Raw genomic sequence first — 25,832 nt, forward strand, 5'->3', positions numbered from 1 at the left:
AACTTTGATGGTATGAGGTGCAAATTGGCTAGATTAGACTGGCAAATGATACTTAAAAGGGTTGATGGTGGATAGGCAATGGCAAACCTTTAAAGATCATATGGACAAACTTCAACAATTGTACATTCCTGTCTGGAGTAAAAATAAAAAGGGGAAGGTGGCTCAACTGCAGCTAACAAGGGAAATTAAGGATAGTGTTAAATCCAAGGAAGAGCCATATAAATTGGCCAGAAAAAGTAGCAAGCCGGAGGACTGGCATAAATTTAGAATACAGCAGAGGAGAACAAAGGGTTTAATTAAGAGGGGGAAAATAGAGTACGAGAGGAAATTTGCTGGAAACATAAAAAATGACTGCAAAAGCTTCTATAGATATGTGAAGAGAAAAAGATTAGTGAAGAAAACATTGGTCCCTTGCAGTTGGATTCGGGTGAATTTATAATGGGGAACAAAGAAACGGCAGACCAATTGAACAAGTACTTTGGTTCTGTCTTCACAAAGGAAGACACAAATAACCTTCCCGATGTACTAGGGGTCCAAAGATCTAGTGAGAAGGAGGAACTGAAGGATATCCTTATTAGGCAGGAAATTGTGTTAAGGAAATTGATGGGATTGAAGGCCGATAAATCCCCGGGGCCTGATAGTCTGCATCCCAGAGTACTTAAGGAAGTGGCCCTAGAAATAGTGGATGCATTGGTGATAATTTTCCAACAGTCGATCGACTCTGGATCAGTTCCTATGGACTGGAGGGTTGCTAATGTAACACCACTTTTTTAAAAAGGAGGGAGAGAGAAAACGGGTAATTATAGACCAGTTAGCCTGACACCAGTAGTGGGGAAAATGTTGGAATCAATCATTAGGGATGAAATAGCAGCACATTTGGAAAGCAGTGATAGGATTGGTCCAAGTCAGCATGGATTTATGAAGAGGAAATCATGCTTGACAAATCTTCTGGAATTTTTTGAGGATGTAACTAGTAGAGTGGACAGGCGAGAACCAGTGGATGTGGTGTATTTGGACTTTCAAAAGGCTTTTGACAAGGTCCCACACAAGAGATTGGTGTGCAAAATCAAAGCACATGGTATTGGGGGTAATGTACTGACGTGGATAGAGAATTGTTTGGCAGACAGGAAGCAGAGAGTCGGGATTAACGGGTCCTTTTCAGAATGGCAGGTAGTGACTAGTGGAGTGCCGCAGGGCTCAGTGTTGGGACCCCAGCTCTTTACAATATATATTAATGATTTGGATGATGGAATTGAGTGTAATATCTCCAAGTTTGCAGATGACATTAAACTGGGTGGCGGCGTGAGCTGTGAGGAGGACGCTAAGAGGCTGCAGGGTGATTTGGACAGGTTAGGCGAGTGGGCAAATACAGGGCAGATGCAGTATAATGTGGATAAATGTGAGGTCATCCACTTTGGGGGCAAAAACACGAAGGCAGAATATTATCTGAATGGCGGCAGATTAGGAAAAGGGGAGGTACAGCGAGATCTGGGTGTCATGGTATATCAGTCATTGAAGGTTGGCTTGCAGGTACAGCAGGCGGTGAAGAAGGCAAATGGTAAGTAGGCCTTCATAGCAAGTATAGGAGCAGTTGCAGTTGTACAGGGCCTTGGTGAGGCCCCACCTGGAATATTGCGTTCAGTTTTGGTCTCCTAATCTAAGGAAGGACATTCTTGCTATTGAGGGAGTGCAGCGAAGGTTCACCAGACTGATTCCAGGGATGGCAGGACTGACATATATGAGGAGAGACTGGATCGACTGGGCTTGTATTCACTGGAGTTTAGAAGGATGAGAGGGGATTTCATAGAAACATATAAAATTCTGACGGGACAGGACAGGTTAGATGCAGGAAGAATGTTCCCGATGTTGGGGAAGTCCAGAACAGGGGACATAGTCTTAGGATAAGGGGCAAGCCATTTAGAACTGAGATGAGGAGGAACTTCTTCACTCAGAGAGTTGTTAACCTACGGAATTCCCTACTGCAGAGAGTTGTTGATGCCAGTTCATTGAATATATTCAATAGGGAGTTAGATATGGCCCTTGCGGCTAAAGGGATCAAGGGGTATGGAGAGAAAGCAGGAACGGGGTACTGAAGGAATGATCAGCCATGATCTTATTGAATGGTGGTGCAGGCTCGAAGGGCCCGATGGCCTACTCCTGCACCTACTTTCTATGTTTCTATCTATGCAAAGGATGCAGCAAATCGCAACATCAGATTGCACATTATTCTTGCAGCAGTGCAGTCTATTAGCAAAGAGCACTCAGAGTATCCCAGCACAGAAACCCCTCCCCCAGCACAGTGGGATTACAAAAAAAAAAGATTTTTATTTGTGCTGGAAGCTGGCCATCCACCCGGAAGTGCTTACCGTCACTATTGCTGCCCCTCTGGGGCACTAAGAGGGGCAGCAAAAGACTGAAAATCCAGCCCTAGGAGTTCTGACGAAAGGGCGACATGAAACGTTAACTCTGTTTCTCTCTCCACAGATGCTGCCTGACCTGCTGAGTATTTCCAGCATTTACTGAATTTACAACAGTAAATATGCTAGTTAATGTAATTATGTACTGGAGAGTCAGAAGCACTCAGCTTTGGATCCAACCTCCATGTGGGAAAAGCTGCAAGTGTAGCAAAAACTAACTGGTTTACAAAGATTTGACTCAGCAACTATTTTAGAAGTATATTGAGAAAAATAGAAAGATAGAGCCTGCCTTGTTCTTTGCAGACAACAGCAAAAATGTGTGTAAACCCCAAGTGTAGAAATGAAGCCAGCAACGGTTCATCTTTCTAATTGTCAGGTACACGTCTCCTATAGAATTGGATTCTAAACTTGCAAATTAATTTATAGTGAATTGCTTCGGAACAAATTTATGATTGTTGTGCTAAAAGATGAAAAACCTGGAGCTGTTATGTTACAACAACCCTGAGGAAAAAGAATATAATAATCCTGAGACCAACTCAGCAGTGACTCTGATATAATGATCCCAAAGTCTGGAGTGACTCAGTCATATAATGACCGAGACTAATCTGGAGTGACCCCATCATATAGTGACCCTGAGACTAGTCTGGAGTAACCCCATCATATAAAGACCCTGAGACTAGTCTGGAGTGACCCCATCATATAATGACCTTGAGACTAATCTGGAGTGACCCCGTCATATAGTGGCCCGGAGACTAATCTGGAGTGACCCCGTCATATAGTGGCCCTGAGACTAGTTTGGAGTGACCCCATCATATAGTGGTCCTGAGACTAGTCTGGAGTGACCCTGTCATATAATGACCCAGAAACAAACATTGGAGTGATTTGGTTGTAAAATAACACAGGGAGACTGGATGAAGTCCACATTTTCAAAGATGGTATGGCATGGCTTCTGTCCTCGGATAAGAGAAATCAAGACGGAATCAGATATGGGTGGATTACGAGCCAGGATACCCTGGCACTACAACAGTACTAGCATCACTAACAGAAGAATATAAATAATCTGTGTACAGATCTGAGGCTTTGTCTTAATTCCTTTCAAAAAAAATCTTCAGAACCCCTATATATTTTACTCATGATCTCCATGTAAATGTACTGTGTGCACAAATTTCCACAAACGTACATCTTTTCTGTGCTGGGAATACACACCAGGAGGAAGCAAACTCACTACTATTTTTACAAGGATGCTTCAATGTGATGCTGAAGGAAGGCATGGTTATTGCTGAAAGTGGCTGCATGGGGGAGATACACCGTGATACTTCCTTCTTTTCCAAGACAACAGGCTCTGTGTTGCAGTGAAATATTTCTGCTGAACAATGCAGTTGACAAATGATGAACTGGTCAAGTGACTGCTGCTATATTTGATGGTGCATTTACCCTACAGAGCTACTACTAACAGCAGAACCAATCTCGATGGCAGAATTCTCAGGTAAATGAGATGCTCCCACTATCTTCTGATGTGACAAGGTGCATCTAAAGAGGTAGCTTTTGCTGGCACCTCTGCAGCCAGTAGCGCTGGGGGTAACAAATAAACACTGGTTCTAGTGCCAGCAGTCACTATTTTTTCTAGTTACAGACAGCCCAGGCCAACCTGACAGGCCTAGTGATGTGGTTTACCAGTCACATTCTTATAGACTTTCCCCAAGTATTGGCAAAGGTTCAGCAGCCAAAAAATGACATTGCAAATTGTGACTTTCAAACAATTGTAAGGACAGTTATTTGACTTTATTGAACTGCTGTGCAATCTATTGTTTAATTTAATACTAGGGGCACAAAGACCTCTTCCATTTGCAGTGTTTCCATAATATAATTGAAACATGACTGCCAGGATACCGAGAGACTTCAGTAATAATTATACTTGCATAACACTGATTACTGTATATAATTATGACAAAGGCTCTGAATAATGTATGAACAGTAAAACCCTCTCTCACCGGCCTGGTGTGTCCTTCCCTCAACAGGGTCACTCCTTGGCCCATCGCCAGCAGCATTGAATGCTGATACACTGACCATGTACATGGTATAGCTGGTCAGGTTTTTTAGTCGGATGGTGTTCTCCGGGAGGAAAAGGATCTTCACCTTCTGTGTTTCATTCTGCTTCTGTTGCTCCCAGTAATGAATCTGTAGGTGAAATATTCACATTTTCTACAACATCAAATTAACAATGGCAAGATTTGGAATCAAGATGGGATGAAGAGAGAGATTCAATGTTATATCTAACTGAGTTATAAAATATAAACTCAAGACTTGCATGACCCAAGTATACTTCCTAAATCACATATAACAAAAGGGTCTCAGGTAACTCCCATAACATTCTTTCATTTTTTCCCTCTTTCTTGAGCCAGTTTTCTTTCCTGCTTGATTTTCTTCAACAGGACAGCTTCACAGGTGCCAGCTGTTCTCAGCATCTTGCCCAAGTGCCCATTCTTCACCCGTGAGTTTAGACATCGAGTGACAGCAGGCTGTTCAGTCATGAAGGCTCATCGGACAATCCCAATCTGGTCCTCACCCAACATCTGCACACGTCCACATTTCCAACACAGCGATGCAGAGAAGGAACCTTGGGTGTTTTTAACCTCCTCTGACGCAGGGTGCTGAGGACTATTGTAGTGTCACCAAACCCACCCTACCTCGGATCTGCTACCTCGGTGCAGATCCTAGATTGAACCTAGGACCTTCCTGGTCTGTGTGGCTCAGGTATTAACTTCCTTAACCAAATTAAACACTGGGAAACAACCATTTTCCTTATAGGGATTGTGAAGGTTTCCTGGTCAGTCCCTCGAATGACATGGCCTCTCTCTCTTGCTCAGTTAACACTAAGGTGATTTGATCTGTTGAGTATGGGATAATTTTACAATAACAACACTATGGTCCAATGTATGGCTCTGAAACTGTCTGCAATCTTACCCTTAAAGTCCAGCTAATTCATTCCTATTTACACTTATATTTCTTCCTTGTTGGTTTATTCTGTTTGAATTTTGTGGGCCTGCAGGTTTGGAGAGGAATATTCTTACTGATGGTCCCTCATTGATTGGTAAATCCTAACCTAAACACCAAGATCTGTTATCATCAGTAATTTGAAATCTGTGCAAATTAATGGGAATCAAAGATTTAAACTTTATATATGGTCCTCAAGAATCCATGGCATGCGCCTCTGCAGATAAAGGATTGGACATGCCTGATGAATGTTGCAACAAAGGTAGCCTTGGGCCCTGGTTCTTGCCATCCATTTCAATGACATTTCATAAACATGAAATACACGAACTGTTAAAATATTTAGCAGTATTCACTTCATTCTGACTCATTGCATAAGAACTCTTATTAAACAATGCCCATGCCTAGACACAATTTTATTTTGGACATTATTTCAAGGACCACCTCTTCTCATATCATCAGAAAGGTTATCAGGAGCTTGGAGAGATGAATACAAACAATCTTTACAATGCCACTAAGTATTCTGACACGAAGTAAAGCAGATAACTACAGGTACAGCGTCAAAAATACAGAAGCCTCGGGATCGAGGCTGTTCCGGATTCTATGTATTTCTGGACTTCGGAACATCTTTCTGACATCCCGAATCCGGAAATGCCCAAGCCCAGGTTCGGGTATTTCCGTACTACGGAACGTCTTGCGTCCCGAGTCTGGAAATGCCTGTGCCAAGGTAGATTGGTAGGGGAGGGAGGGCTTGGGCAGCTGGGGAGGAGTCAGCCCGAGACAAAGGTCTGAGGCGGGGGCGAGGTCGGCCTGAGGCAGAGGTCCGAGGCGGGGGCGAGGTCGGCGACGGCCCGAGACAGGGGAGAGGTGGCGCGAGGTGGGGGTGGGGGGGGGCAGTGGTGAAGCGGGGGAGGGGAAGGAGGTTGCTGGCGGCTGGTCCTTTTTCCGGATTCCGGACAACACCGCCACGGATCATCCCGGTGTCCGGATTCCGGAACAGTACGGATTCCGGAACTCCTGATTTTCGACACTGTACCTGGTATAATAATCACACCCATTGTTAAAAAACAAGATGTACTTGTATCTTTGAAGGTTTTTTTCTGCAGTTCCAATTTCATGAGAGTAATGCCAATCTGGCCTGATGGTACCACTCTCTCCTATTTACATTTCTGCTCAATGTCACTGTCCAAATGCTATGCAAAAATAGGGTCGGCGAATCCGGTGGCAATTCACAAGACATGAAAAAATGGGTCTCTGGTATTGTCTTCCGAACACAGATGAGGCTGCACACAGGGAGGTTAAAGTAACAGTGACCTCAGTCTTCAATAAGACACTCCAGAGTGAGGAACAGGCCTTAGCGGCCAGCTTATATACAGTGGGATCCCTTGGGACTTCAGGGGATGAGCTCCCTGGGGATGAGCTCCCTATGCTTTACAGATACACAACATCACTCCCCCATCAAAGTCAAAGTGAAAACTATTTACAAGGCGAGGCGGTCGGGAGCCTTTCTTTCCCTGGTGGACCGCCTCGGTACAAATGTCTGATCTGATGTGTTGGTTGTGCCCTCGCTGGGCTGGTGTGTTGTTGACCCTGCAGGGCTGCTAGGTGAGCCTGGCCTTGCTGGGCTGTTGGTCGTGATGGGTTCGATTTCCTGGTCCGGCGTGGTGTCGTTGATCCTTTGGGTGTGTGTTGTGGGCTCGAAAATGGTGGTGTCTGCTGTGGGTTGATCAGGGCAGTCTGTGAACCACAGCCTCGTTTGGTCCAGGTGCTTTCTGCAAATTTGTCCATTGTCTAGTTTGACTACAAACACCCTATTCCCTTCTTTAGCTATCACCGTGCCCGCGATCCACTTGGGACCATGTCTATAGTTTAGCACATACACAGGGTCATTCAGATCAATTTCCCGTGACACAGTGGCGCGACCATTGTTTACATTTTATTGCTGCCGCCTGCTCTCTACCTGATCATGCAGGTTGGGGTGAACCAGCGAGAGTCTGGTTTTAAGTGTCTTCTTCATGAGTAGCTCAGCCGGGGGCACCCCTGTGACCGAGTGGGGTCTCGTGCGGTAGCTGAGCAGTACTCGGGACAGGCGGGTTTGGAGTGAGCCTTCTGTGACTCTTTTAAGGCTCTGTTTGATGGTTTGTACTGCCCGCTCTGCCTGCCCATTGGAGGTTGGTTTAAACGGGGCCGAGGTGACATGTTTGATCCCATTGCAGGTCACGAATTCTTTAAATTCGGCACTGGTGAAACATGGCCCGTTGTCACTGACCAGTATGTCAGGCAGGCCGTGGGTGGCAAACATGGCCCTCAGGCTTTCAATGGTGGCGGTGGCGGTGCTTCCCGACATTATTTCACATTCAATCCATTTTGAAAAAGCATCCACCACCATCAGGAACATTTTACCGAGAACGGGCCTGCATAGTCGACATGGATCCTTGACCATGATCTGGAGGGCCAGGACCACAAAGTGGTGCCTCTCTGGGCGCGTTGCTCAACTGGGCACATATGCTGCATTGCCGTACACAGGACACTAAGTCAAGAGTCGATACCGGGCCACCACACGTGGGATCTGGCTATCACTTTCATCATTACTATACCCAGGTGTGTGCAATGGAGATCCGAGATGAACGTCTCCCTGCCCTTTATTGGTAGCACTACGCGGTTACCCCACAACAGGCAGTCTGCCTGAATGGACAGCTCGTCCTTTCGCCGCTGGAACGGCTTGATTAGCTCTTGCATTTCAACGGGGATGCTGGCCCAGCTCCTATGCAGTACACAGTTTTTTACTAGGGACAGCAGAGGATCTTGGCTGGTCCAAGTCCTAATCTGGTGGGCCGTGACAGGTGATTTATCATTTTTAAACGCTTCCATGACCATCAACAAGTCTGCGGGCTGCACCACCATCAACAAGTTTGCAGGCTGTGCCATTTCCACCCCCGTGGTGGGCAATGGTAGCCGACTGAGAGCATCCACACAGTTCTCGGTGCCTGGTCTGTGGCGGATGGTATAGTTATACGCTGATTGCGCGAGTGCCCACCTTTGTATGCGGGCTGAGGCATTAGTATTTATCCCCTTGTTTTCAGCCAACAGGGGTGTAAGGGGCTTGTGATCGGTTTCCAGCTCAAATTTGAGGCCAAACAGGTACTGATGCATTTTCTTTACCCCGAACGCACACGTTAATGCCTCTTTCTCAATCATGCTGTAGGTCCTCTCGGCCTTAGACAAGCTCCTGGAAGCATAGGCGACAGGTTGCAACTTCCCCACAATGTTAGCTTGTTGTAATACATACCCAACTCCGTACGATGACGCGTGACATGCTAGCACAAGTCTTTTACACGGGTTATACAATACAAGCAGCTTGTTGGAGCATAAAATTTTTCTGGCTTTCTCAAAAGCAATCATTTGGTTTTGTTCCCCATACCCAGTTCTCACCTTTGCGCAATAACCCATGTAGGGGCTCTAAAAGGGTGTTTAACCCTGGTAGGAAGTTACCAAAATAATTGAGGAGTCCCAGGAACGACCCCAGCTCCGTGACGTTCTGTGGGCCTGGGCGCGTTCCTGATAGCCTCTGTCTTGGCGTATGTGGGCCGAATGCCGTCCGCCGCGATCTTTCTCCCCAAAAACTCCACTTCTGTTGCCATGAAGACGCATTTCGACCTCTTCAGCCGCAGCCCTACGTGATCCAGTCGCTGGAGGACCTCCTCCAGGTTTTGTAGGTGCTCGGCGGTGCCCCGACCAGAGACCAATATGTCGTCCTGAAAGACCACCGTGCATGATACCGACTTGAGTAAGCTCTCCATGTTTCTCTGGAAGATCGCTGCAGCCGATCGAATTCAAACGGGCATCTGTTGTAGATGAACAGTCCCTTGTGCGTGTTGATGCAGATGAGGCCCTTCGAAGACTCCTCCAGCTCCTGCGTCATGTAGGGCGAAGTCAGGTCGAGCTTGGTGAACGTCTTGTCTCCTGCCAGTGTCGCAAATAAGTCGTGTGCCTTAGGTAGTGGGTATTGGTCCTGTAGTGAGAAACGATTAATAGTGACTTTATAATCGCCGCAAATCCTGACCATGCCATCACTTTTGAGTACTGGAACAATCGGGCTGGCCCACTCGCTGAATTCCACTGGGGAGATGATGCCCTCGCGTTGCAGCCTGTCCAGCTCGATTTCCACTCTCTCCCTCATCATGTGAGGTACCGCTCGCGCCTTGTGGTGAATGGGTCGTGCCTCTGGGACCAAGTGGATCCGCACCTTCGCCCCGGAAAAGTTTCCAATGCCTGGCTGAGAAAGGGAAGGAAATTTGTGAAGAACCTGGGTACATGAGGCCTCATCGACATGTGATAGTGCTCAGATGTCATCCCAGTTCCAGCGGATTTTGACCAGCCAGCTCATTCCAAGCAGTGTGGGGCCATCACCCGGGACAATCCAGAGTGGCAGTTCATGCACCGCGCCCTCGTAGGTGACCTGGACCATGGCGCTGCCCAGGACAGTGATAAGCTCTTTGGTGTACCTTCTCAGTTTCGTGTGGATGCGGCTCAGGGCAGGTCTGAATGCCTTGTTGCACCACAGTCTCTCAAACATCTTTTTACTCATGATGGATTGGCTAGCACCAGTGTCCAGTTCCATGGCTACAGATAAGCCATTCAATTTTATGTTTAGCATTATAGGTGGACATTTCGTCAAAAATGTGTGCACCCCATGTACTTCAGCATCTGCCTCCTCTCTCTGAGGCTCGAAATTGCTTTGATCCACCACGGACCGATCTTCCTCTGCCATGTGGTGGTTAGCAGGTTTTGCAGAGCTTGCAACTCGTTTGCAAGCTTGTTGGAGGTGCCCCATTGTTCCACAGCTCTTGCAAACATACTCTTTGAAGCAGCACGAATAGGCTGAATGGAAGCCTCCACAACGCCAACAAGGTGTGAATTGCCTTGCATTCATCCTTTGTGGGGGACTTTGAGTCATCTGGGTCACCTGAGGCCTGCTGGCAGTTGCAGACTCATGGGTTCTGCCCTGTACATTTCTGTTCACAAACACAGTTCCAGTTAATTTATGAACATTGCTGGCACTTGTGTGCTGAGAGATTTGTTTGGTGTTATCACTGGTGCACATAAACGCCTGTGCTATCGCAATGGCCTTACTGAGGGTCGGTGTCTCTACAGTCAAAAGTTTTCGTAGGATGCTCTCATGGCCAATGCCCAGTACAAAAAAGTCTCTGAGCATTTGCTTCAGGTAGCCATCAAACTCACATTGTCCTGCAAGTCGCCTTAGCTCGGTGACGTAGCTCGCCACTTCCTGACCTTCAGATCGCTGGCACGTGTAGAACCGATACCTCGCCATCAGCATGCTCTCACTCGGGTTAAGATGCTCCCCAACCAGTGTACACAGCTCCTCATACGACTTATCTGTGGGTTTCACCAGAGCCAGAAGAGTCTTCATGAGGCTGTAGGTCGGTGCCCCGCAGAATGTGAGGAGGACCGCTCTCCTTTTTGCAGCACTTCCTTCTCCGTCCAGCTCGTTGGCTACAAGGTACTGGTCTAGCCATTCGACATCGGCTTCCCAGTCCTCACCCTCCGAGAACTTCTCCAGGATGCCCACAGTTTGCTGCATCTTTGCGTTGGATTCGTATTCTCGTCGCCAGTTATTGTGTTCCTAACACAGATGAGACTGCACACGGGGAGGTTAAAGTAACAGTGACCTCAGTCTTTAATAAGACACTCCAGAGTGAGGAACAGGCCTTAGGGGCCGGCTTATATACAGCGCTTCCAAGGGATGCTGGGATCCCTTGGGACTTCAGGGGATGAGCTCCCTGGTGGTGGAACATGGGAGTGCATGCTTTACAGATACACAACATCTGGTACCGCAGAAAGAAGGTAACTCAGTTTGTTTCTGTTTCCCCACTGTACCTGATGGTGAGTGAAAGACGCATCACTGCCTGCATTTTTATACTATAAAAGTGCCTTGACCTTACCACTGCTAAAATCCTTGCTAATATTTTCAAAATAATAAAGCACTCTTTAAATTGGAAACACAAAATGGTAAATATACAATGGCTATTTATTAAAACATGGCAGAATAAATGTTTACATGGAAACCTGTGGAAAACAAATAACCTGATGCTCTCTTTACATTACAGCATTGGCACTGATTGCAGCCGTGACTAGCAGCAGAACTGGAAAGTGAAGAAAGTGGTGCTATTGCCTCTGGAAGGATCAGTGTTGTCTCCAACAAATACAAATGGTATTGTCCACTGGCGTTGGACACCATTTTGATGGACTTAGTTAGTGTCTACACCACCCATGCAGGCCAATATTTGCATGCTCAGCTTGCTGGTCTGGATAGAACTTGCCAGCCATTGGGAAAGGTCTGATGGTTAGAAACCTCGTACTGTGGAATTCACCTTAGTGCGAATTGGTCAATTTTTACAGAACCACAAATGACAGGATATTATAGAGCCACACCTGCTAAAGTAGTTCTGGAATGTATTTGTTGAAAGAATAACACTGTGGTAGCCACTCACAGCACTAAGAGATCTCACCAATGTAATTCAATCTAGCGTTACCTTATAACCCTGTACTTTGCCATTCTGTGCCTCTGCTGGTGGGGGGTCCCACATAACTTCCAATTGGGTTGCTGTGAGAGGCTGTACCTTTACATCCTGAGGACCTCGTGTAGGAACTGGTGGGGGAAAAAATACAGGTATCGATAATGGTCAAACAAAACATGTATTCGGACCAAAAGAAAAACAAAATGGTTGTTTCTTTGCCTCCATTTGCTTACCTGCTTCTCCCACATAGACCTCTTTAGGGCTGCTGGCGGGACTCTCACCCACTATATTAAATGCTTTCATTAGGATTTCATATCTTGTATATTTCTTCAGTTCTGTAGAGTAAAATATATGAAAACTTCCTTATATATTTTAAATAAGCAAAATTATAACATTTGCCCGCATACACAATTGTCATGAACATTTTCATCAAAGGGGAACAATACTTCGGACAGGGGAAGAAAAAGGAAAGTGAGAAGTATTCACTCAGAAAATTAGGAGAAAGAGTCACTATTCTTTTGATGATCTCCGGTTATGTTGGATCCCTTGGCCAGAAAAGATCTGCTCAGATGATTATATCCAGGGATCTGTCGACCTGTAGTTGTCACCGAGCAAAGTGAAGTTTAGCATCCTTACCATTTCTGGATACCAATCCTGTCACTCAAGCATAACTAAACCTCAGTATTAGCCAGGCCTTCAAATCTGCCATATCCCCCTGAGTACTGCTTCCCTTTATACTGGATACTTCAAAAACATTTGCAATGCTCGCTAAATTCAGGGACATCAATGTTGGACTTTGCAATGTTTCCAATTAAGACCTTCAGTGACACACACACACACTAAAATGGTATGTGTTCACAGCAGCCTGTACATACATTTTTTTTAAATGGGCTCAATTTTCCTCAGTGATTTGCGCCATTTTTTTGAAGCAGGCCGCTTTTTTTGGTCTAAGTGAATAAACCACAGTTTCCCCAATCAATTTGCACCAGCTACGATTTTTTTTTAGGCATGTTTTTTTTTCAGCCAAAGGGGGCACAACCTGCCACCCGTGCCAATTCTGTACATTTGGACAAGTTTGGCCAGCTGAGAGTTACTCAAGTTCTTCTTAGGCCAGCCTATGTGGCTCTGCAGCAAAACCTTCTGGAGAGTTAAAGAAATCGGCGCAGGTAAGTGCAGCAGATGCCCGGACAGCAGCAGCAGCAGGAAAGGTAAGAGAGAGGGGGAGAGAGAGGAGGTGGTGGTGCAAGGAGCGGGGGGGGGGGGGGGGGGGAGAAGAAGAGAAACCTTTCGGGTGTAGTTAGGTGCGGGGACCAGGAGGGAGGAGGCCATTCGGCTTGGGATAGGGGCGGGGGAATGGATCGGGAAGACATTCGGCCTAGGCTAAGGGTGGGGGAGCGGACCGGCAAAGTACTCGGGGCTGGCAGGGCCGGCAAGGCACTCGGGGCCAGGGTTGAGCGGGGGAACGGACCGGCAAACCCTTCGGCAGGGCTAGGGGCAAGGGAGCGGATTTAATAACTGGAGGTAAGTTGCTGCAATATATTTTAATGTGTTTTTAAGTTGATGCAATGTATTTTAATGTGTTGGGAGCTGGCTGTATGTTTCACTTTGCAGCCTCATCTCACAGGTTGCCACAGTAACATTGTGTTACTGTGGCAACCTGATCTTATTGGCACAGATCAAGGTTCCACCCCCAAAACTAAAGGACAGGTTAGGCTGTGCCAAAATGAAGAAATCCAACAGGGAAACTTAGAACATTTTCTTTTGGCATACTTGGGCCCTAAAAAAACGGGCGTAACTCTTCAAGTACGCCAAAAAAAGGCTTTGGGGAAAATTAAGCCCAAAGATTTATTTGAAGGCTTATAGAATATTTTATAAATATTTGTACAAATATCAATTGCATGTGCAAGGTAGTAAGAATTTAGGTTCACGTGCTCTTTAAGGCATAGTAAGTCACCAATCTTGGCCACGCCATAAGTCGAAATATAAAAGTGAAGGGTAGATGTTCCCCCACACAGCAAGCTAATGAGCAAGTTGGCCCAGGCTCTCCTCACACATCCAATATCCAATGGCGAGCTCTAGAGTAGCACTAAGCACAGCCTGGAACTACCCTCCCATCCTACCCCAGCCCCCTGGGTGGATAAGTGCAGGAGGAATCTGAAGACAGGGTGGAAAAAGTCTTTCATTTTTTATCAATTGACGCAGGAAGAGATTGAGAAGGTTGAATATATAACAATTAACTATTAAAATACTGTCTAGCACCATGTACTATAAAAATCTGCTCCTTCAACATGCTGGTACAGAAGATTGGAGGGAGCATTGCCATCGCCAAGACATGTTGACATGCCTCATGACACTGAACGTGAGCAGTGAAAATCACAAACATGAACAGTGGGCATGGTTGGATAATGGTTTACAGTGGGAGACGTAATCTTGTCAATGTGTTGAAAGAATAATATTCCCTCTACTGAATTAAATTGAACACAGATTCTTCTTTTGATTTTAATGTTTACCTACTCAGTCAAATGACCTATACAGAAAAATCATCACATTTCAATAGATTAAAATAACTTTCAAATCTATTAAATCATGCTTTAACAAGTTTCCTTATTTCTTTGAACAGAGTCCGATGGCTGTATCGGTATCAGGTAGCTGGCTCTCATTGCACAGAAATTATTTTAAAAATCCGATGGCTTACAAAATCCGAGGAAGGAACAAAGGAGGAAAGAAGAAATGATCCAATATAATAGCACAACTGGGCAGCAAAGTTTATTACCTTTCCCAATGAAATGCATCTAAATTCTGTCTCTTTAAAAAGCGATGAGAGGAAAGTAAATTAGTTGCTCGTGATAGGAGATAGGGAAAGGAGAGAAATAAAGGGATCAGTGGGCAGAGAGATAGAAACAGCAAGAGAAAAGAAACAGAAGGAATTAGTATTACAAAAACATTTACAGCAAGAATATCTAAGTCTAATACCCTTTGCACATTTCAGAAAATACGTGAAAGTAGCACATTGCTTTTCAACAGTGTAACAGAGTACTGGCTTCAAAAGAGGACACAGCATAGCCAAACTATTGACTCAATCTAAGTACTTGTAAACCTAAGCTACATAAAGAAATCTGATCATGTAAATGAAGAAGAACATTAAAACAAGAGGAGGGTGTGTCTACACTTACGTGTTAGTTCGAACTCGGTTACTGTGGAGCTGCTCACTGTCTTGAAGCTACTCTCAGCTATGTGAGGTAAGCAAAGCAAAATATGTGAGTTACGGTTTAGAAGATTAGTATCTGCAAATGCTAACTAGCAAAGAGGAGGCTAAAGTTCAACTAACAATACGTAATAGTGTCGGCCCTTTAAAGCATATTTTTGTAACGATTGATATATTCAAATTCCAATTTAGAACAGAGCTGTCGACATTGGGAAAATATCAGCATGATGAGCAAAACTCATTTAAACATGTGAAGCAGTGTTTATTTTTCAGCGTGACGCACATCAAAATTGGTTATATTTTCAAACTAAAACGAGTTAGCACCAGACCAAATGCGTGAGACTTGGTGGCATTGGTTATTACTTCGCTTTATACTAATGTTTGATTTTCTTACTCTTTGATACTACAACATCTCTGTAACCTGATTAAATTTCTATGATTCTGTGAAATGTAAACACAGGAGGCCACTTCAGCAATCGTGCCTGTGCTATTCCCTAGCTCAATACTGGAGCTATCTATTCTAATCATATATTCCTATTCTTTTCCCATAACCTATAATATTTTTCTCCAAGTGTTTAACTTCCTCTTAAATAGTGATTGAATCAATTTTAATAGCCATTTGTGGTAAAGTATTGCAGATTTCAATAACTCTTTGCATGAAGCACATTTCTTCAAAATCCTCCCTTTAGGCTTCTTCTTGATGGCATCACTGATGACTCCTTCTATCAATTATGGATGATTGGACGGAACTCGATAGGGCAGTAGTGGGTGGTTAAATTTATCTATTACTAATTTTAAATGTAGATCGTGAACTGATTCACCGACCAGCAGAAGTATTAACAAGTGCCTGTTACTGTTTACTCTCTTAAACCCTTTCATCATTTTGAACATTTTTATTAGGTCTCCCTTAACCTTGCTGTTCTAGTGAAACACCTCTAGTTTTCCAGGCCCCTCATCATAACTTTATCCTCTCATCCCTGATGCTATCCTAGTGAATCACGCACTTTGTTTCCATGGTGGCTCCATTGGATCTTTCCACTTCCAATCCTGATTTAAAGATCTGTGTACTTGTACCCCTAGAAATCCCCATTCCTCATCTCCACCATGAATTTTAGCAATTAGATTGTTTTCTTTGTATTTTATCTCAATGCACCACTTCATAGTTATAGTCAATGAACTGCTTTAGCCACATACCTACCTGTTCCCCTGATGCTCTCCTGCAATTTTCCTCACAGCATGTCACAAAATGACCTCTAATTTTTAATTGAATTTAATTGTTGTTCGTTTTTCTCTCCCTCCCTCTTACGTTGTCCTGTACCCCCCCTCTAGCTGAGTAGGTGGCCATGGAGTCTGGGGGCTGCACCTTAGCACAGTTTGCTCTTTCATGCTCGTGGCAGTTGGTACCATCGCGTGCCTGAGAGGTGGAGCCGATCAGGGGCAAGGTATCGATACCGGTGCCATTGCCCTCCCGAGATCGCTTGCTCTGCAGCTCGTGTGTATTGGCTGCTTGTGGCCACACTCCATGGTGCATAACTCTGGTCCCAGGGACGCAGGCTACAGCATTGGGTAGCTCACTGGACCTGTGTGCTCCCAATGGGTGTCTGCCCACTGCATTGGCTGCATGCAGTTGATATCATCCATCGCACAACTTTTCATTACTTATTGTGGATACTCTGTAGCTCCGATCGCAATCGCGCGACTTTTCCTCGCTGGCTGCATGTACATAATTCTGATCATCAATTACACATTTTATATGATCGCGCGACTTTTCCTTGCTTATTGCATGTATACAACTCTGATCATCAGTTACACATTTTATCTCTAACTTACAGTTGCTATTACATTGCTCGAGTGTGTGGAACTGTCCCTTTAATTGTAGTGGGTTGCAGGCCTCCTTTAAGAGAGCCTTGCTTTCTTTACCCCAATTCTCTTCTCCGTTTGGTGCCACGTGTTGCTCCATCAGCGCTGCACCTCGTGGTCTGGCCGTGGCCATCTTTTTCTTCAGTGCCTCACCTCGTGGTTTGGGCGCCATCTTTTCTCCAGCCACGATGATCCTCTTCTCCCCGGGTTCTGCCACCGAAGCTGGGAAGTCGCCTTTGGATCCGATTTTCTTCCTCTGGAGTCCTGCCACTGAAGCCTGGAAGGTCGTCTCAGCTGGATCATCTCCACGCAGTCGTGCTGAGTGGTCTGTGCCTCGGGTGCTGTGCTGGTCTGCTTTCTGGTGCCAGGTCCTCCCTCAAGTGAGGGCTTGCTGTGCTTCCGAACGCAGAGGACGTTGATCGCTGGAGGGGTGAAGTCTTCTCACTGCCAATGGATCTTCTCCATCTACTTTCTTCCGAGTAGCATTGGTCCATTACCTGCAACAATCCACAGAGATAACTTGTGCAACGCGCCATCATGGAGTACCTTTACATTTGCACTACCAACGACTGGGATAAGTTCATCGGTGTAGGTGCGTAGCTTTGCCTGAACCGGGACCAACTTGGGTCGCTCAGCTTGATTGTCCCATAGCCTCTCAAAGGCTTCTTGATTCATTACTGACTGGCTCGCCCCCGTGTCCACTTCCATGAAGACTGGAACGCCGTTTATCTCGACTTCCTCAACGGGGAACACTCGGTGGTGCAGGTAACCATGCTATATACCTCATCATGGGGCTGAGCTGCCTCTCTGCCTATCATTTCATAATCCTCGCAGGATTCATTGCCATCTGTAGACTCTTCATCGACACAGTGAGTAATATTTTTCACAATTTGCTGGAGGTGGCCCTTTGTGCTGCAGCCCTTACATACATAGTCTTTAAAGCGGCACTGGTGAGCCCTGTGATTCCCTCCACAACGCCAGCATGGAGCTACTCGATTAACCCCCCCTCAGCGGACTCTGAGTTAAGGGACTCAGGGGCCTGTTCTCTCTCTCCCCTGAGAGGGTTCGCGTTCAACAGTCCAGCCTCTAAAAGGTGCCACTCGGTGCACAGTACCTGCCGGGTTTGAGTCCTGAGGGTGAGTCATCTGCCTAGAACTCTGTGAATGCCTGGCTCACAGAGATGGCCTTTTACAGTGTGACTGTGGTATCCGCCGACAGTAGCTTATGAAGAAGGTCCTCATGGCCGATTCCAATGACAAAAATGTTCCGTAGCGCTTTGTTGATGTGGTTGCCGAAATCGTACGGTGCCGCCAGCCTCCTGAGGTCTGCAGCGTATTTCGCGATTTTCTGGTCTTTGGGCCGTCGGTGGGCGGTGTCTGGCTGTGAGGATGCTCTCCTTGGGCTTGAGTTGCTCATGGATCAGGGTTACGAACTCCTCGTATGTCTTGGTTGTTGTCTTCGCTGATGCCAGCAAGTCCCTGACGAGGCCATTGATGGTGGGCCCACAACTGGTTAGCAGGATAGCTCTGCACTCAGTGTGGTTGGGTTGTCTCCTGCCAGATCGTTTGCTGTGATGCTCGAGCCTCTCCATGAAGGCGTCCCAATCCTCACCATCGGCGAACTGCTGCAACTTACCAAGGGGAGCCATTTTCGCGTGAAAGTTTGTAATCTCGTCAATTGTTATGTTCTTGGATGTTCTAATAATGACTCCACGAGGCAGTGTGTTGTACTTGATTTGTAGTGAGCTTAGTCCTCTCGGCAACGTAGACCACTTTACATACCACGAGAGCCTCTTGTCAACAAAGGCAGACATTGATGCGGAGAGTTCAACATCGCCTCCAGTGCGCCAGTGCAGCCTTCGGCCGCCTGAGGAAAAGAGTGTTCTATGACCAAGCCCTCAAACCTACCACCAAGCTCATGGTCTACAGGGCTGTAGTAATTCCCGCCCTCCTGAATGGATCAGAGGCATGGACGACTTACAGAAGTCACATCAAGTCGCAAGAGATATATCACCAACGATGTCTCCGCAAGATCCTGCAAATCCCCTGGGAGGACAGATGCACCAACATCAGGGTCCTCGCCCAGGCTAACATCCTCAGCATTGAAGCAATAACCACACTAGATCAGCTTCGCTGGGCAGGCCACTTAGTTCGCATGCCAGACACGAGACTCCCTAAGCAGCTGCTATATGCGGAGCTCCTTCATGGCAAATGAGCCAAAGGTGGGCAGCGGAAACATTACAAGGACATCCTCAAAGCCTCCCTGGTGAAGTGCAACATCACCACTGATGCCTGGGAGACCCTGGCCGAAGACTGCCCTAGGTGGAGAAAGTGCATCCGGGAGGGCATTCGAATCTCAACACTGCAAGCGTGAAGAGATCAGGCGCAGGGAGCGGAAGGAGCGTGTGGTAAATCAGTGCCAACCCTTCCTTCCCCTGACGAATATCTGTCCCACCTGGACAGGGTCTGTGGCTCTCGTGTTGGACTGTTTAGCCACCAAAGAACTCACTTTAGCAGTGGAAGCAAGTCTTCCTCGATTTCGAGGGACTGCCTATGATGATGATTATTTGTTAATTCCAGAGTGAGCATCACACCTGGTGGCCTGCCTTTTATATTAGGCCAGGTACACCTGTACAGGTAACCTACAAGTCTCCCACTGCTGTGCCCTCTGGTCCACACCTTGTGATAGTACCAACAGTAGCCATGTAGGATACATGACAATCTGAAAGCCTCTTTTCATATGAGAATGACGCCAACACATGTAACCTGGAAATGATTTTACACAAGGTGAGCCTATTCAGGTCAAATCTGTCAACAAAATTGCCTCAATCAATAGCACAAATGATCATATGTGAAGGCTTTTTAAGTAGAATAAGTTCAATAAATGCAACCAATTATACTGTGTATGCAGTGGAGCATAGAGACAGACTACCTATTTAGTCATCATAGGCAGTCCCTCAAAATCGAGGAAGACTTGCTTCCACTCTAAAAGTGAGATCTCAAGTCAATTGGAGTACAGTCCAATACGGGAATGACAGGCTCTGTCACAAGTGGGACAGTCATTGAAAGAAAGGGTGGGTGGGGAGTCTGGTTTGCCGCACTCTCCTTCCGCTGCCTGCGTTTGTTTTCTGCATGCTCTCGGCGACGAGACTCGAGGTGCTCAGCGCCCTTCCGGATGCTCTTCCTCCACTTAGGGCGGTCTTTGGCAAGGGATTTCCAAGTGTCGGTGGGGATATTGCACTTTATCAAGGAGACTTTGAGGGTGCATTGAAACACTAACCACACAATCGACCAGCTCCGTTGGGCGGGCCACGTTGTCCGCATGCCCGACACAAGACTCCAAGCGCTCTACTCGGAATTCCTGCACAGCAAGCGAACCCCACGTGGGCAGAGGAAACGTTTCAAGGACACCCTCAAAGCCTCTTGATAAAAGTACAACAACCCCACCGACAGACATTTGTGGATGTGCTGGAGATACTTTTTCTGCAACAAAGATAAATGCACTGACTTTGCTTCTTGTGCATCAATATAGGAAACCAGAAAGCAGTATGAGAGTTAGATCCTCAGATCAAACCAATGAGTTTTACAGCCAATATATAGCTATGTGTTTTTGCCTAATTCTTCTGTAAAGGTAAGCATCCTTTATTCTTTTTCAAGTTATTTTGTCCCCATCTACATCAGTTGGGTCTCTCCAGACTACGTAACATCACTGGACAGAAGGGCTTGTTCTGGTTCCAGTCCTGATGCCGCTCTGAAAAATGTTTCCCAGAATGTGATCAAACTGGGTAGGTAGGCAATTGCCCATGGGATTTACCTGACGAGGTCCCATTCTGCTCTACTGAGCAAACCGGGGGACACCCACCAGAAACCAGTGGGATTCTATTTTAAATATGCAGATTGAGAGCTCCCATTAAATCATGGAGGCCTGACTGCTTTTTAACCAGAGGTCTGTGCGGAAAAGCTGCTTTAAGCTTTCCCTCCAGGCTAACCTAGTGGGAAGGGTAATTGGGGCCAGAAGAGGCCCAAAAATGCAAGTAGTTTTGCTTTTAAAAAAAAACACTTTCTTTGTGGGGACAGCAGAAGCAGAACCATGGCCCCCTTCAGGGCCCTCCCAAACAAACACCGTGTGACTTATCCAAATGCTGTGGACCATTCCTTCAGTCCACAGCGATGAGTTCCTGTCGTCTAACATTCCAATCCCATCCACCAGCGGTGGGCCAGCTGCCACTTCCCTCTGATTTCGGGCAGGACCAATGGAGATGGGCCCTGTAGTTAAAATCTCCCAGGCCTCACGCTCCCACGATTTGCCGCTTCCGTCAGCCCCCGATCGTACAACTATTGAGTTAAAATCGGGGTTACGGAGATGACTCCACCTCTGATATTTACTCTGTCTATGTTGGATGGGCTGTCCCTCTGCACTTCCCCACAATGACTGAGATTAGGAATTGAGTAAGTGGAACATTATGGTTACAAATCCACATCCTGCTACTCTATGGTACTGTGTGCATTTGCACTACCTCAGCATCCTGCTGTAACTGTCTAACTTAACGACACTAGCTGGTATTATTCCTACCACTTCATGCTTGGAACCAAGACGAGTGCAGTGGAAATGTTAATTCAGAAGATCTGAGTTTGTGGGCATGCTGCAATAGATACGCAGCAATTTAACTAGTGCAACACAGTGGAGAGTGGGGAAAACGAAAAGGCAAGCAGTTTAAATTAACATCTGTTATCTGCAGAATGAGACACTGGAATCATTTTTGACTGACATATCCAATACACATTTAATATTCCATTATGACTAACAAATTGAAATCTTAAAAGTGCCAAAGGGCACTGATTTTCCATTCCTGGGACAATAAAACACATTTGTTTGGCTAAAGATGTATAATTTAGAATTGAGAGTACAAGCAAAGATATTATTGCTTTCATAGATCATTTACATGGTGCAATAATACATCTGTCTCGGGATTACTACTAGAATTTCTTTTATCTCTTTTCATGTTTTCTACTTGAAGTCTTGCTTGTTGGAAGGATTAGTTTATCCATGCACTAGATTTTTACACAATTATGACCAGAACTGATCTGATCATCATGTCTTGGGCGAGTCAGAAGAAGGTGCATTTTCTCTCAACCATGAGGTGTTACATCCAGCAGCAGATTTGTAGACCCTGGTTTATGACACAACCAGTTCTCTGCAAATCGGGCCATTCACACTGAGGAATGCAGAGGAAAGTCATGGGGTAGAAATTGGTAATACTTTGCACACGTTTTTCAAGTGTAAAACAGATGCAAAGCAGACCAATTTAGCAGTGGGACAGCCTGCATCCAAATCTGCGCAGGCATTGGTCCCACAGCTAAATTCGTGGAGCCGGTTCTTTTTAGGTGTTGCGGGTGAATGCCTAAAACAGGTGTTAGGTCCTAATTTACAAGTGAAAATGAGTTGGTAGTTCTTGAGGCAGGCATTGGGCCTGTCTCACTCACGATTCTTCAGCCCCACCCCCCAACCCTATCCAAACTAGGCCGCCAATACCAGGTAAGTTCAAAAATAAATGTTGTTTAAGAAACCCCATTCTGTGGAGTCAGGAGGAGCGGCATTAATTCCCCGACTCCATAGGAATTGCAATCGCCCCAGCCTGGTAGCCCGCTCGGACTTATCTAAGGGCCATTCCTGGCGAGCTAGATGGCCCGACATTGATGACTTCGCTTGGACGAGCTGCCTGTGGAGACGCGACCAATGCCAACAGCTCGCGCTGAGTATGTTAATGAGGCCCAGGGACCAATTTCCATCGATTCTCAGCCCTCTCTATTCAGGCATAAAATGTTTTTTGTTCCAAAAACAAGCCCAGACTAATTTCATATTTAATCCATGGAGGAGTCTGTAGGCAGTTTGCCTATCTCCCTTCTGAGATTGGTTGTATGAAGGTAAAAGCAAATAATGTTGGGAAGTTGGAATGTAGGCCAAGATATCAAAAGAATAAAAGTTAATTCACAATTCGGGTGAATATTTTTCTCCATCGATAAGCAATGTTCCCCGTAATTTGCTTTTGGTTCGCGGAGCCCCTATAAAAGTCCAAGCATGCACGTTTTTTTCAATTTATAAACCGCTCACCGGCTGCTCGGGACCCCTGGAGTTAATAAGTACATCTGGCTATTTTCAGCCTGTTTTGGATGTGACAGACAGAAACAGTGGCAGCACATTAAATGTTGAGTAAATCACAGCCTGAACCAGAATAAAGGTATCAGATAAGACAACATGAAATATGCAATATATAAATGAGGAAGATAATTAAAAAAAAATGCTGTGTAAACAACATCGGTGAGGCTATAAATGCATGGTCAAATTATTCTTCAAATTCTGAGTGCGAAACATCAGTGAGGCATCCATTTACAAGAAATATATCTCATTTAAAGCAAAGCCATAGACAATCTCTGATATAACTTAGCACAAGTGTTAGATCCGTCATATCAGGAAAGTAGATACGACTGATGGAAGAGTGGTGGATTCCACGATTGATACGATAATCAGGCTATATGTTTAAATAAAAACAATATTTGCATTTTTATTTCTGTCAGAAGTAACACCATCAAGTCAGACGACACTGGAAACCAAACAGTCTTTAAAGCCCTGCAGACACATGCATTAAAACAACAAAAGGCTTTAGAAAAATATTTTTGAGTCAAATCATAGCTGTCCCACAGATCTGTCACCTGCTGTTACTTACGTGTTAGCTCTGTCTGCAGAGCAGAAGGGTCCCCAATGGGCTGTGTGTTGAATCCTGGCACATTCTCATACACCAGCTCCCTGTAGTAAATCCGGAATCCCAACAGTATGCCGTTTAAAGCTTCTTCTTTTGGTGGCTAGGGAGAAATAAAACATAGAAATTATTCTGACTGTATCTTTGTGCTACCTGAGTGATTTAACCTGGTCCATAAAGGCTTGGAATTTGCCTGTAATGATGGAAAAACTGTCAGCGTTCGCCGTCATTACAACTGTGAAACTGACAGCAACTTCTGGTGTCCGCAGGAAATCCCGATGTTGCTGTCAGTCACTCCCTGCTCCTCCACAGGATGCGCTGTTGGACTCCCCGCAGACGGCAATTCATTGAAATCACTGGACTGCCGAGAATTTAAGCTTTTACGCTCTAATATCGTTGTTAAAAACCCCAGAAAAAGTTAAGCCCTGTTCAATGAGGTAACTGGGTTTTTAACGGCATACTGAGTCATAACTACTGCTGAACAACCATTCTGTCCCTGAAAAACTAATTTTATATTTGTGGAATGTCAATTTTTTTCCATTATGATAAAAATGCCATGGTTTTAAATTTATTGTTTTTAAAGTTTGTTTATGATATCTTAATCCCATGTGTTTGTCCCAATCTTTATTTTGCTCTCTGTAAAATGATTTAAAAAATGAAGGATAATCAGTTCATTTTACTTCCTGGTTTGCTGTCAGTGAGAATTCCTTAATGTGATTGGCTGTTTAGCCAGTTTGATGACATCACTATTGCTGGACGTTGGAGATCCCCTAGACTTAAATTAATGTCTGGAGTAGCGACAAAACACCAAAGAGATTGCTAGATCTTTGTGGGCAGCTTTCTTCGAGATCAGTGGCGAGTGCCATCACTTCGCTGCTGACTGCAAAGTCCAGGCAATTAATGTGTTTTATTTCTGCCTAATAATAAACTTGTTCTCGTCCCTGCCCCACAAATCAAGTATTGAAAACTATTCGACTCTCCTGATTGCTTACTGTATAAATACAATATCTGAAGAAGTATTAGCCATACAAACTGGAACCGGTTAACCCCAGCCCATATTGAGATAGCTGATCTCATGTGGGGGTAGTGGTAGTGTTGTTACAGTGGCCCTAAATACCCATGAATTAGTGAGCAGAAAAGTCTCCCAGGGTACGTAGCCCCTATCTTCACTCAGTGACTCCTATTGGAAAATGCATGTGTGCACACGTCCGGTCAGATTAGGATTGCCTTGGCTGTGATTTATTCCATGGTTAAGAGGCCTTCCAACATTCAGAGTCCAAACCCACATGGAAAGAATGGCCACTTGGGAGCGAGGCACTCGAGGGCAATTGGTGACTGTGAAATTATACCAGAGCAGTGTTCAGGAAATGAAGGGAGGAATTTGAAGAAAAAGAGACTCATCAAAGATGAGTTTCCTTCACTATTTTATTTATTGCCTTGAAACCCAGTCACCTATCCATCCATTTATCTAAATAAAAAAACTTTGTGTGGCAACATCATGACGGTAATGTCTACCGTGAATATGTGGTCATTTTCTTTTATGTCGATTAAGTGCTTTTCTGCTTTCAAATTGGTTATTTTCTATTTCTAGTCTCTAAATGGCTATTTTCCACTTTTGTAATCCCACCAAAAAAATTGCTCAAACTTTACACCCCCTAAAAATGTTTTTCCCCAGAAACTTTATCGCAAGAACAATAGTCATAACAGTTCCCCACTCATCCCACTATATACCCCCAAAAGAAAATTTATAATATAATAAACAAAAAATCAACAATTTAAAACAAACACTTATCCAGCTAATCTTCCAATGCTTTGAACAGCTTTCTCCCCATATAACCCGGTGCATCGTCAAAGCTTCATGAAGATCTCCAACCTTGGGTGTGCCCCCCGATATTTCCCAATCGTGCCCCCCACTCCCCCTCCCATTTCTGGCTAGGCCAGTTGAATCACAACTTGAACAAAACATGGAAGAAGATGCATGCTCAAAGAAAGCGCTTGGCTTTTTATCTTTTGTATATGTATGAGTAAAATAATGTATCAACAGAACATCCCATTTAATGCAA

The 25,832-nt window shown here is 45.2% G+C and overlaps 1 protein-coding gene across 3 annotated transcripts in view; it reads right to left on the reverse strand.

The window, feature by feature from the left end:
* sdk1a (sidekick cell adhesion molecule 1a) overlaps positions 1 to 25,832 on the reverse strand; it is an 892,584-nt gene that overhangs the window by 36,757 nt on the left and 829,995 nt on the right. For 2 of the 3 annotated variants that reach the window (XM_070901293.1, XM_070901292.1), the window contains 5 exons: positions 23,737 to 23,872; positions 15,121 to 15,177; positions 12,181 to 12,282; positions 11,963 to 12,078; positions 4,409 to 4,595 (listed from right to left, as the gene is read on the reverse strand). In XM_070901293.1, the coding sequence (XP_070757394.1) occupies positions 4,409 to 4,595; positions 11,963 to 12,078; positions 12,181 to 12,282; positions 15,121 to 15,177; positions 23,737 to 23,872 (598 nt within the window). The remainder of the gene's footprint in view (positions 1 to 4,408; positions 4,596 to 11,962; positions 12,079 to 12,180; positions 12,283 to 15,120; positions 15,178 to 23,736; positions 23,873 to 25,832) is intronic. The other variant, XM_070901295.1, reaches the window with a different exon arrangement.

Source organism: Pristiophorus japonicus, chromosome 15 (assembly GCF_044704955.1).
Source record: "Pristiophorus japonicus isolate sPriJap1 chromosome 15, sPriJap1.hap1, whole genome shotgun sequence".
Lineage (NCBI taxonomy): Eukaryota > Metazoa > Chordata > Chondrichthyes > Pristiophoridae > Pristiophorus > Pristiophorus japonicus.